Source organism: Halichoeres trimaculatus, unplaced genomic scaffold (assembly GCF_033239565.1).
Source record: "Halichoeres trimaculatus isolate MK-OKI-2021-1 unplaced genomic scaffold, fHalTri1.1 fHalTri1_scaffold_16, whole genome shotgun sequence".
Taxonomy (NCBI): domain Eukaryota; kingdom Metazoa; phylum Chordata; class Actinopteri; order Labriformes; family Labridae; genus Halichoeres; species Halichoeres trimaculatus.
Genome location: NW_027437194.1, coordinates 29,849,385 through 29,863,342, shown reverse-complemented (window position 1 = coordinate 29,863,342; position 13,958 = coordinate 29,849,385). Strand labels below are relative to the sequence as shown.

The window sequence follows — 13,958 nt, the reverse complement described above, 5'->3', positions numbered from 1 at the left end:
ACATAGTGAAAAGGGAGTGATTTTGGACACAGCCTTGGTCTTGTTTTGTATTAATGTAAACCGCCAAAAAAATGATGACAGAAGAGCAGCACGAGCTAACAGTTAAACACACGTTTAAACTGTTTGTGCCAATGCTGATTGACATTCAGCAGTTATTCTGCAGTGGTCTGTTCAAACTTGAGAGTCTATCAATAAAATGAAGAGTGAGGTTACGTTAGCTCTGCTTTGTAGATGACATTACAGACATGTCTCAGAGCACTAGGTGGTGAGTAGAGCTAAATATACATACAAACTGAGTTTACAAAGTTAGCAATAGCACTATGTTACTACAAATCAATAGGCCTATTTATGAAAGAGCTTATTTTATGCAGTATGTAACATAAGGAGTATCTCAGTGATAGCCTGTGTCTGTTGGTCATTGAACTATTACCCACAGTGTGCCTGATTTGGATGTTAAGCACGTTAATCACAGTCTCATCCAACACACACCTCCCTAATAAACTCTGACCCCAGAGCAGGCCCCCTCTGCTCCGACTTGTTTAAAATTCTAATGTCCAATTTAGAGCTGCTTTCATGCTGCTTCACAGTCGCATCTTAATCACATGCAGGCACACGCACCTGATAACAGGGAGGGGAGAGGAGGCTGGACCAGATTCATACAAAAGATGTTTTGGTGTTGTTATTATTCTTTGTTTGTGCCTCTGCTCTCCGTGTCCGTCGCTGATGGAGACTGAAGAGAGATGGAAGAAATTGCTCACAGTGGTGATGTCAGCTGCAAGCCCATTTTCACTCCAATCAGTTTTAAATTTGTTTATTTCGTCTAGCTTTTTCTTTCCTTTCCACTATTGTAATGACCTGCCTCTTAAATGAACTCGGACAGCTGCAGAAACATGGTAAAGCAGGCCTCGAGACAAGTTTCCAAATGAATCACCTTGAGTTTGTGAAAATTTCTGATCACTTCCATGATGAAAGACATTTTCTGACAGTCATGTCTGTAATTAAAAGCGCTTCAGTGCTTGTTAAGCCAAGATCAACATCTTTGATTGATAGCCCTGAAATATCAGTACTTCTCTTTCTACTTGCTCCTGCATTTCAAGAGGTGATGAAATGTTGGGAGTTATTGGTTCTCATGCAACAAGTGTGCAACTAAACTTTGCACGTAGGGAGCAGGACCTGGTGTTTATATTAGTAGAAAATATAAGCTGTAGCCTCAATAATGTATTGCCCATGAATTATTGAACATAGAAAGCATACGATGTAAAGAGTAGGAGCAGTGATAGCTCGAAGAAAGACGGAGTAGCACTGAATCTAGAGAGGCTGCAGTGTGAGCCAGAAAGCAAGAAGCATGCGGGACCAGAGCTAATGGAGGTCAATAGACTGTGAATGGAGAGGAGATGTGAACACTTGTACAACTCTCACTGAAGTAGGGGCTTTTTGTCTCTTCTGTGAGTGACAGAGTGTGTATCAGGCTGAGTTTTCAGTGTTTACTCCACACACAGACACAGAACAACACATTTCTCATCTCTTTGTGCTTTTCTCTCATCCACAAAAACATCTTCTGTCTCTCTGCTCCTCATCATGTCTAACTAACACTTTTTTTTCTCCTGCTGCCTTCATCCCAACAGAAGATCGCTCATGAAAACATGCTGTTCACTTGCGTTGCAACATGCACAGATTCACAAGCACTAACTACTTATACCCCATCTGTGATGTTTTACAAACACATCTTGAATAATTCAGCACATCCTCATCTGCCTAATGGTCTCTTCCTCCCTGAGGGTGCCTGCTAGCTGTTTGCCTCATCCGCCTCTCATTTTCCTCCTGTTACCCGCTCTTTCTCCATCTTTTGTCCCCTCTTCCTCTCTGCCATTTCTTTGATAGATGATAGGTGCACCTTCAGAGCAGCCTCTGGGTTATATTTTAGGTCTTTTTTAATAAAGGTTGGATTTCTGTTACTCTTTAGGAAATGAATTTGTATCCATGCAGAGCCCTGTTGTTGCCATAAAACAGAAAGTTTAACTCACAGCCAGGTTTCACTTGATCGAGCTCTCAAATCCTGTTATGTGCTCAGTATGTTCCATTATTCTACTTCATGACCACAAACTTTAAAACAAACAAAGTCAAATTAAAAATCTAATCACCTGTTTAAAAAAAGAGTGCCTTTGGAATTGTTTGACTTTGGTTTTTAAGCCAGAGCATTAATTGATAAGATCAGGATCTTTACGGAGTGGGCAGAAATCCCATCTGTTATCTGGGCAGATAGGAGCTCTCTCAAATCGTTGTCTTCTCACTTCTACTCCCCTGTGGAGTGCACTCTATTTAAAGTTACGCCCACAGGTGAATGAAGCACTCTTCATCAAGGTGAAGAAATCGGGTACAGCTGCAGGCTTGGGTACAAACTTTCACAACTCCCACAGACTCACCAAAACCCCTCCAGAGCATGTGAAAACTCCACTTCTTCTCTGGTGCATTTCTGTTTTCACAGATACGTCAGTATTCTCAGTCTGATGTTTATGATATGCTTACTTTTTGTTAAGTAGCCTATTAACAAATATAAAATGCTTTGAAATCAAATTAATTCTAAAAAAGGATTAAATTCTAGACTACGGAAAACATGGGTGTAGTGTCTGTGATGTCACCCATTTATTTCTGATTCAGAGTTTTGATGTCCATTGTCGTCAGATGCCATATTTGTTTATTTTTTGTTTTATTTATGTGGTACAGAGGCAGGCCTGTTGTGTTCAGTTTGCTCAGTCTTAGTATGTTACACATTTCGTGGTGTTTCCTTTGACTAATCCCAGGACAAGTCCCAAAGTAACTGACTCACACCGCCCCACTTTTTGGGATCCTTCTATTTGGGTGCCAGACAAACCAATCCAACCCCAGAAGGTTGGGGCACACAGTCTTTTCTAAAACAAAGCTTGATTGTTCTTTGTACCAAAGAGCCACATGCCAATCACAAAGAAGACTTTACTGATCCAACCTGGAACCAACTCTACTGATATGGACAAAACTCTTGAGTGTAGTTACTTCAAAAACTTTATGGAGAAATTCAACCCCCTGTGCAGCGTGCCGAGAGAAGTTAGCTATTCAGATCCACACTGCTTTGCACTTCCTCATGGGCTTCATATTTTAAGATGTGAGTTTCTGCTTGGATTAAGTACACCTGATCAAACTTTTAGGACCAGGTAAAAAAAAAAAATTCACAAACTTACAGTTTGTACTAATGGATCTTAAGGAGGTTTTAAGTAGAGGTATAGTATTAAAAAAGAAGAAATATTAGTGAGACAGAAAAAAAACATGAGCAAGCAGTATAATGCAAACAATTAAAGTGAAATAGTCTGTTCATCAGCTGATCAAAAGTTTAATACCACACCCTTAAAAGACAGAATCTGCACAAAATGTAGATTCTTGTATTTATTCTGTCAAAAGCTTTCTCTCTGTGAACGTGGTTGGATTGTTTAGCTACATCAGCAAGGCCTCTCACAACACACCATCACGTCTGAGGTTGGATGCAGTAAGACACATATTTTGAATTTCTTCGAGGATTAGGGAACACAAAAGTCAAGTGGTGGACCCAAAAAACACAGGTGCTGAGTCGGAGGATCTGGTTGGCTGTCCATCAAGACACAGGACGATCGTTTGCCCAAATGAAGGTTGTTACTGGAGCCGACTGTAGCCCAATAACCATCAGACGCCATCTGAGAGAGAAGGGCTTTAAGAACAAAATACGTCTTCAAAGGCCTCGTCTCCTTCAACATCACAAACTCGCCATTTGGACTTTTTCAGAGAGCAGCAACCATGGGACACTGAAAGGTGAAAAAGTTTGATTCTCTGAGGAGAAAAAAACTGATGGCTTCGTTGCTGACATGACCAGGAGATCCCACTGGAGATGTTTTCACGGCGGCACAGTGGAGGGGGCGCCATCATGATCTGGGGCTTTTTCCTTCAATGGAACAATGAAGCTTCAGGTTGGTCAAGGGCATCAAACGGCAGCTGGCTCTGTGGAGATGCTGCAGGGGGCCTCCTTCATGACTGAGGGCCCTGGTCTGTGTGGGAATGACTGGGTTTTTCAACAGGACAACACTGCAGGTCACAATGGGCGCCTGACAAAGGACTTCTTCCAGAGGAACCGGCTCACTCTTTGGACCATCCTGATGTTCCCCTGATCTAAATCACTCTGAGAACATTTGGGGATGGATGGAGAGGGACGTTTACAGAAATGGACATCAGGTCCATACAGTGGATCATCCTCCATGAAGACATCTTCACCACTTGGAGCAACGTTCACACAGCCTCCTGAAAACACTCACATCAAGCATCAACAAGAACAGTGGAGCTCCTCATTACTGACTTCTTTTATTCAAGGCTTGATTTCTTTTTAAGGGGGTTTTCAGCCGTTTTGAGCTGTGGTCTTAAACGTTTGATCAGCTGATGAACAACTGTTTCACTTTGTCGTTCTCAAGCAACTAACTCTTTTTTGTCACTCCCATTTCTTCTTTTGCATTTTGAAACTCTACTTAGAACCTTTTTGAGATCAAACAGTGAAAAATATAAATTCTTGCAATATTTTTACTGGTCTTAAGGTTTGGATCAGGTGTCTATTTACTGAATTTGATGTTAGTTTTAAGATTTTTATTATGTATTTCTTTTAGCTGTTGATAACAGTTCATGTATGTGCCAATTGCAAAACAAAACTAGAATTTATGAAGCAATTACAGTGACCACAGTATAAGGCCTTTCACCTGGTCAGTCCAAAAAACAATGGAGAATATGTGCAAACTTGTGATTTAAAGGCCTGACAACCCACTCTCACTCCACACTCAGTGTTTGGATGGCACTCAAAGCAGTAGACCCTCTGTGTGAGTGCACAAACAGAGGAGAGGTGTGTAATGAGTGGTTGGAGAATGCTCCATAAAGTGGATCTCTACCTGCAATCTGACTTTACTTTCAAACAGAACAACACCGGGGTCTTTGAAAAAACCACTGACACACACACCTTCACCTCTCTGAGCCTGATGAAATAGTGTTTTGCTTTTTTGCAATGGATGCATCTAGGGCAGGTGTCACAGTTGGTCTTGTTGTGTGCTAAAACCACATCAAAGTAGATTAAAGGCTGAAATGAAAAAAAGAAACTTAAAAATACAGACAGGTATAGTTCAAGGCTGGATGTTCTTCTTCACCATCAACGCAGAAATTATTTCTCTAAACCAAAACCTCCCCACCACTGCGGTTGACTGCATGTGGAAAGTTTGACCCAGACTGCTACCAGGAGCTGAATCAGTGCCTTGAAGGGTCTGTCTTTGCACCTAGGCATTAGCATTAGCAGCAATCAGCGCAGCACAGCATGCTCAGGGTTTATATACAGTATGCTTTCTTTCTTTGATCACTCCCTGAATCTAAAACAGGGTCTGTGTGGTTAAAGAAAGAAAAAGGCCAGGTTCTATCAAACTTTGCATGTACAAGGCAACTGTTTATGTGTGGTGTGTATTCTGAACATTTTATCAGCAGTCACTGCTAATATGATATTTACATTGTCAGCAATAAGAAAACCAATGGAGGAAATTTCTTGTTCTATGTGTAATAGAACTGATTTTCAAACTGTCCGAGAAACTAAAGGCACTTGTTTGATCCACAGAGCTCTAGCTATACTGACCTTAGCAAGGTTGAAGTAAGTGAGAATGCCCTTAGAGGAAATCACCTACTATTGGCCTGCTTCTTTAGTCTGATCAGTAACAATTGTCTTCATGCTAAACCGGTGATTGGGTGATAAATGAAAGAGGACATGATGCTACAACTAGACTTGAAAAACTTTAAAGTTTCTGTAGCTTTATCAACACAAGCTTTTCATGTTGTTGGATGCTGTTCTGGATCCAGCGTTAAACTGGTTTAAGTATAGTGACTGAGAACCCAAAGTTGCTCTCACCATTGGCGCCACTAGGATTGCTGCACAGGATCCAGTATGAATGTGTTCATGTTTAGCCTGCTGAATTAGCATGCTAATAGGAACTAACATTTAAGCTGCATTGGTCACTTTCGGTTTTACTCTATGGTGTCAGCAGCTGTCAGTATCACCTCCACAGAGTGCACAGGGTCCAGAAGACAGCCCAAGACTGAGCTGGCCTTCTTCACCGTCTGGGCAGTCTTGCTCTCCTTTGTCCTGTCCGTCAATAGCAGGTGAAATCCCTCAAATGTGGTGTTAGTGTCTGGTGTTAGCTCCATTAGCCATGTCTCCCTGAGTAGCTTGATGCTACTCTGCCCTCAGCTAAACTCAACTCAACTCAACTCAACTCAACTCAACTCAACTCAACTCAACTTAATTTATAAAGCATTTTAAACAACCACAGCTGAAACAGAGTGCTGTACATAAAAGTAGTGCAGGAATTGGTTACCAGATAAAACAAATAAATCAATAAAACAAAGGTGCACATAGTAAAATAATTGTTATACTGTTCTGAAAATAATTTAAAACAATGAAACAATTTAAGAAAAACTAAAACAAACCATAAAACACTAAAACATCAGCAGAGTCTCAAGCTGGGTTAAAAGCTCTGGTATTGCCTCTGGTGCTGGGTTAGCACAGCTAGCTGGTCCATCTTATTGGAGAAAGATCTTACATTCCCCATAACCATGGATGAGCGCACAGGTCAATGTTGTCTATCCTTAGCTTTCACTGCAGTACCAGCACCCCGTTCTCACCTCCTTCTCCTTAGTTCGCAGGGAAAAATCAGGCCTAGCACCAGTTAGCATCACCATGCTACAGGCTGCTACCAGCTGATCTCGTGCATAAACAATGGGACGATGGTTACATGTAGGATTTCTGGACAAACACAAGAACAAAAATAGTAAAAACATCACTGCATATATAACTAGTTTGGTGTCCATGACTAACAAACGAACCATAAAAAGTAATGTCCGACTCCAGATACAAAGATGACAAAAGAGAAAAGAGAAAAAGGTCAAGAAAGAGTAAGCTGCAACAGGCAGCCACTTATTTAAACACATTTTACCACCTACACATAACATGATGTCTCTCAGTGGCTGTAGGTGGAACACTGCCACTAAAACTGAATAATGCTGTAGATAAAGATAATTCGAGGTTACAGACAAATGATGGTTGATTCTTGCTAATAAATGACAAGAAACTATTAATAGTGTTAAGAAATAATGTTTGACGTCCTAAAATAAAAATAAATAATAATAATCTGCTCCACCCTTGACACTTCCTGCCTCAGGCTTTTCAAATCCAAAATCCACTGAAGACAGCTTCTTCACTTTGAATACGGGGTCTGTAATTTGGGTGTCCCCTTGGATTAATGACATAACAAGACAACATTCCAATTATAGGACCTCCTCGGGTAAAATGTACCTCATCGGATCTAAATACGCCCCTGCTGACTCACAGAGCTGTGGGGAGGACATTTGGTCCCAGCGAGGCTGAGCAGGAGGTAGATTTAAATTATTATGAAAAGTTTTTTGATCTCAGTAGAAAAAAAAACTAGGTCAGTGCCCTGTGAGTGTTTTAAATTTTTTTGTCTAAGTGGGCTGAATACTTTTCAGTAATATGCTCAGATAGCTTGTTGTATGTTTTATTGTCCTCTAATGGACTGTTAGATCATTTTTTGTGCTACTTATATTTGTCAAAATGAAAAGTACATTGATTCCGCACTCAGTGAATCATTGTTTCTCACGTTCACTGACAAAAAAAGGTACTCTGTTTGTGTTTGTATACTCAGATACACTGGGGTTTAGAGAGAAACGGCCCTCTGAGTGATTTGATGTGACAGCTCCTTCCCTCTGTGATTACAGCTGTTAATTTGTCTCATCTGTCAGGAGAGCTCAGGGGTGGAGAGTCGTCCATGCGTGCATGAATTACTCCTGGGACCCCGATGGAGGCTTTTTATTCAGGAATACCAGTATTCACCTCGTGGTCAGGGATTTATGTAAGATCAGCTGAAGAGGGGAGGAGTGGTATTGGCATTCTGTTGTTGTCTCTTTGGGTTATTTCTTCATCTGCTATCTTGTGCTCTCACATGTCCTGTCCTTGACAAATTTCTTTGGACAGTCTTAAAAAGCGTAAACAGCTACGGTGATGTCACCTGTTTGTGGATGGCCTTTTTGAACCTCAAATGCTTAAATATCAAAGTTTTGCTGCGTACGCCCCAGGCGGAGTCATGGTCTGGCTGATCTGATAGTTAAGGACAGTCTCTCCGTGAGAATGAGATTCTGTTTGTGGTAAAAGCTGGCAAGGGTTATTTATTTATTGGGCTTAAAAAGCTAAAAGAGCCTGTGACACATAACACACTGGCGTGCATACAGTTCTGCTGAGCGTCAGAGATGTCTGAGGAAATCAACTACAGAGCCCAGGGAGTAGATGTGTATTTCTGCAGTGTTTCAGGAAAGATGAGTGTTTTTACACAGGCATCTCTAAGAACTGGCCTGTTTTTGGTGTAAGCTGGAAATGGCTGTTCAAGAAACTGCACCAAAAACCCAGAACAGAGCAAAAGAGGTTCACAGCATTTGGATGGATTGGTCCAGTCCATCCTGTTCTCATTAGGATGGTTTATACTGTTTGGTATCCAGATTGTTTGCTTCGTAAACACTTGATCCAGTAATTTCCTCCTGTGTTGGGTAAAACTGTCCTTGCTCTAAGTGTCATTTTGGGTTTTAGCTTTTTGAAACATGGTGGTAGCATAATAAAACTGATTCATAATGTAGACATTAAGAACTCAGGACAGGCTGAATGTTTAACTGTGAATATGAAGTTATTTTTTTAATATAATTTCTAAAGGACTCAACTCAACTTTATTTATAAATCACTTTAAAACAACCTCAGCTGAAACAGAGTGCTGTACATAAAAGTAGTGCAGGAATAAATAAGTAAATAAAACAAAAAAATCATTGAAACAAGGTGGACATAATAAATAAATTGTGACATTGCTCTAAGAATATTTTCTAAAAAAAATGAAACAATTACAAAAACTAAAACAACCATAAAACACTAAAACATGAGCAGAGTCTCAAGCTGGGTTAAAAGCCAAAGAACAAAAACGGGTTTTCAGACTTTTTAAAAAGCGTACAGTGAGGGGGCTCGTCTTATGTGGAGGGGGAGCTCGTTCCACAATTTAGCTTACGCTTTGACCTCGGTCCCTCAAGGAGCAGCAGATCAGCTGACCTGAGGCACTGAGAAGGAGCGTGGGAATGGAGGAGCTCAGAGAGGTACACGGGGGCCAGACCATTTAAAGATTTAAAAACAAATAAAAGAATCTTAAAATGGATTCTAAAATGCCCAGGCAGCCAGTGGAGGGAGGCCAGGATGGGAGTAATGTGCTCCTTCTTACGTGCTCCAGTCAGAAGCCGAACGGCTGCGTTTTGCACCAACTGGAGACGTGTGAGGGAGCCCTGACTGACTCCCAGGTACAGTGCGTTACAGTAATCCAGCTGAGATGTAATAAAAGCGTGGATTACTGTTTGAAAGTGCTGCTGTGCAAGAAAAGGCTTCACTTCAGCTAGCTGCCTTATGTGAAAAAAACTGGACTTCACCACTGAGCTAATCTGCCGATCCAATTAAAATCACCGTCCATCTTAAAACCCAAGTTTGATACTGTTGGCTTTAAATAGTCTGCCAAAGGGCCCAAGTCAACAGGAGGGGGGTCACAAGAGCCACTGGGACCAAACACCATCACTTCTGTTTTTTTCTAATTAAAATTTAAAAAGTTTCAAGACATCCAGGCCATGATGTCTTCAAGACATGCCAGAAGTGGTGTTACAGAGAAAGAGTCATTCTTTTTCAGCGGCCCATATATCTGACTATCGTCAGCATAACCGTGAAAAGAGATGCCATGCTTTCCGAGAATAGAGCCCAGGGGCAGTAAATACAAAGAGAAAAGCAGGGGCCCTAAAATCGACCCCTGTGGAACCCCATACAGCAGCGGGGCAAGGCTGGACTCTGAGTGTCAAAAGAAGACGTAATAAAAATGATTTTTAAATATTAAGCAAAGCATTACAACAAACATGCATGTGTTTACATGTCAGGGTCGTTAAAGTTTATGAAATGAATTTTGGTTACCGACAATACAAATCAAAACGAGGCTTTACAAAAAATGATAACTTCTTAGACTGTATTGTGAGTTTACAAAACTAACTTAAACTGAAATTATAGAGAAATTGTCTTCAATTTTCTTCTTTGATGATCTGTCTCATTCATAAAGTCATTATTTTGAACAGACCTACCAATCAAGAGTGCAGGAGCTCACAGTGTAGCTGGTCCTGCACAGCCAGGTGCAACTTTTATATCAAAAAAATGAGGTGCTGTGTTATTGGATACTTTTATGGAAAAAGAAACAAAATGCCACTCAGTCCCCGCTGTGTCATCACCCCAAGATGCTCGCTGGCTGTCGTAGGCAGAGTAAGTGTTTCTTCGCTTCCAAAGCAGACACATTTTTACAAACTGATGATAAATTACTGTCAGGTTAGGGCAACAAACTCACAGCAAACACCACCATGATGCACCTCTTCATGAGTAATGAAACAGCTAAGCTATGAAAAGTGAACGTTACAGTATTCAGAAGCTGTATTATGTAGCTTCAGGATACTCTAACGCCTTTCAAAGCTTATGAAGCTGATGCAGCTCCCGAATACAGCTCATCTGTCCAATCACTCATAAAACACAGCCTACCAAAGTTAAGTCCGTCCACTGCAAACCCGCCTCCCGGGTCTGACATCGTTTTAGCTATTATTAGCTGTAGCTGTAGCAAAAACAGCATTAGCTAAATCGTGAAAACATGTGATTTTGAAATACAACAAACAATTCAAAAAATGGCTAATAGTTACACGGAGTAGCAAAGGATTGGATATCTGATCAAGGGCTGTGTAGCTCATTGATCATCAAATTAATCTTAGTCTTTAGACTTAAAATGCATTAAATAAAGACATCAAAGTGACAGAAATAAGGTGGTGGAGGGTGTCAGAGTCAGTGGTGAGCGTAGGAGCAGCAGGTATTGACAGTCACTCTGCATTTCATACCATGATGCAGCCATGGGGTTTGTGAGCAACAGAACTGACAGAGGGAGCAATACTTCCTCCTCCTCAGCTTCATCACTCATCAGCAGAGCTATTTCACATGCGTCACCATGGCTTCATTCATTGTTTCATTTAGAATCTAAAACCAGAGAGGTTTGAACTGGACTGAAGAAAGACTGCGTGTGTAATCATAGCTGAAATTTTCCATTCCTCACTTCCTGTCCGTAGAATAGCATCCCTTCTGAAAATAAAGACTAGATCTTCAGCTTAATGCATCTACAGAACTCATCATGTGTTTGAAACAGTGCAGTATCTCACAGGCTGACAGCCCGATCCTTACATTTAGAAATTCACCTCACACTTTGGTGAAATCCACATCACTGAAAAAAAATAAATAAAAGTGAGCTGGAAGCATGTGAAAGCTGCTGACTGAGGGAGTGGTTTCCCACTTTGAGTCATGTTCTTTTTAAAAACTACAGGGACTAATTAAAGTTAACACAAAGAGGAGTGTTTCACATTCTGTTGCTGTGGGAGTAAACTGAAGTGTTTCTGTTTGTCTCAGGTTTTTCAGTTGCTTTATATTAAAGGTGTTGTCTAGTCACACCATGCTGCATGTTACTGGACAGTCTTATAACATGTTCCTGAGCAGTCTTTAAAATTAAAGCTGTGTTCCACATAGAACTCACCTCTTTTCTCTTTATTTTCTGTGTTTTCAGGACCTGATGGCCAAAGTGCGCGCCATGCTCGCCACCTCCAAAACCTTCCAGCCTCCCACCTCCTGAGGAAGCCATCTCTTCCCACCAGCCACGTCGTGTCTGGCCAATCAGCAAGCAGCGCTCTCTTTTATCACCCAGTATTAAACATGATTTTTAAGTCATCTTGATTTGTAAGTCTGTGAGTTAAAGGCAGCATTCTGTCTTCTGCAGGATGTTCAAAGTGACATGAAGGCATTCACTGAGCTGAATTTCTTGTTTCACACCTGACATGAGAAAACAGCTCGTCAGCTGGAGGAGGATGTCTCTGTCTGACGTGTTTTGGTTTTGGAAGAATCAAATGTGAAAATAATCCGTATGTGTTTGTCATCCCCTTTTAAAAACACATTTCTCACATGTTCTGACAGTCCTTCTTTGCAGCATTACCTGGAGCTGCTGGAGGTCTATGTTTGCTCCTTCTGTGAAGGCTTGTTTTGATCATTTCACTGCTCTCTTTTCTTTCAGAATTTCCCACAGTTTCCTTGTTTTTTTTTTCTCTCCCTTGTTTTTTTCTCCTGCGCTTCAACTGTCTTTTTTTTCTTTCTCCCCTTTACCTCTCTGTTGTGTGGCCTTCATTTTTTGGGATGTACATTGTTCCAGAGACATGCAGAAAATCTTTGTCCCTCTAACTGTCAATAAAGTTTTGTTTAGGAATTATCAGAGGATTTTGATTTATTTGTTTATTTATTTAAAGACACTATGAAGAGGATCTGTTTTAATTGGACTTTAATTGGCCACCTTTTGGCCTGGAGTCTCCACACACACTGGTGTTAATTTCTTTTAGCAAGGTGTGTGTTTGTTTTGGAATGAAATGAAGATCAGATCAAAACCTTTTTTTTTTTTGTTCAAGACAACTTTTTACTGGATACAACGCGCTGAGGTGAGGGACTTATCAGGAGAGTTAGGTAGTGATATGGTTTGAAACGTGACATCAAGCAAACGTTGTAGTAACCAGCTATATGTAGTGCTATCGTCAGCCCAGTGCTCTGACATATCTGTAGGCTAAGGTGACAACAAGTAAACACTGTCAGTTTGTTTGTGGTTTAGTAGCTGTTAATATTTAGCTCAGCTTGCAGTCTGGTGCTCTAAGACATGTCTGTAATGTGTAACGTTAGTGAATCCTGGTTATGTCCTGCCAGTCATCTACCAATCAGAGCAAACATAACCTCACTCTTCATTTTATTGATAGACTCTCAAGTTTGAACAGACCACTGCAGAATAACTGCTGACTGGGGGTTGGAATGGACATTAAAACAAACAGCTAGCTCCTGTGTTATAGTATGGCCACACCTGACGCTGATTCGCCCCGGACGGCGCGTTGCGATTGGGGCATCAGACGCTTCTACGCTCGAGTTGAAAATGTTGAACTTTTGACGCGAATTCGCGTGAAGGCTTGCCGCGGCCACCAATCAGCGATGACATTCCCCCACGACGTCATTGATTTGATAACTCTGGGGGGAACCGCCACCTGCTCCGACTCCAACCCCGCCGGGAGATGGAGGAGAAAATAATCTGTGCGGTGTGTCATTGTCTAGAGTTATATGATACGACGTGTGAACTCTACAGAGACCGGACTAAAGGAGCAGGCTTGGGTGAAAGTCGCTGAGGAGACAGGTTTTGAAGGTAAGTTCTGTAAACATTCGTTCCCAGCTGGATTTGCCTGCACGGGTCATCACTGAGTCCGACTGTGTTTTCCTCAGTGGAGTTTTGAGCCTGATAGAGGAGGGAGGAGCAGGGCAGGGACAGAGCCAGGGACAAGATAGAAGTTCTCTGTGGTCCTCTCTTTCCTGGACCCCTTCATTATCCCCAGGGAGACCGCTGGGAACATGGGTCGGGGGGTCGAGGTCGCAGGGAACATCCAGGCAGGGCCAGTGAAGGTGGATTACCAGGGAGAGGCAGCAGGCCTTGATTGTGATCTCCAAAGCTTTCACACACTCTCCTGTCATGCTTTTGAAACCACAGCTCATTGTTTTTCAGATGCTCTTTTGGGCTTTCCGTCTTTAAATAAGCAGGCTCTCTACTTCACCTGCACAGTGCCGCACGTCAACCCCTCAGCTTGTCAAAATAGTCCAGTGTGGCCACGGTATTAGCCTTTAGCTCGAGCTCTATCACCTAGATCAGGAAGCTAAGAAGTAGCATTTAAAACAAGCTGTGACCTGTAACATTGGTGCTGATAATGGATCT

The 13,958-nt window shown here is 41.6% G+C and overlaps 1 protein-coding gene across 2 annotated transcripts in view; it reads left to right on the top strand.

Moving 5' to 3' along the window:
- sfswap (splicing factor SWAP) overlaps nucleotides 1-12,434 on the top strand; it is a 96,399-nt gene extending 83,965 nt beyond the window's left edge. For both annotated transcript variants that reach the window (XM_074690408.1, XM_074690409.1), the window contains exon 19: nucleotides 11,739-12,434. In XM_074690408.1, the coding sequence (XP_074546509.1) occupies nucleotides 11,739-11,804 (66 nt within the window). In that variant the 3' untranslated portion in view covers nucleotides 11,805-12,434. The remainder of the gene's footprint in view (nucleotides 1-11,738) is intronic.
- The last annotated feature ends 1,524 nt before the right edge of the window (nucleotides 12,435-13,958 follow it).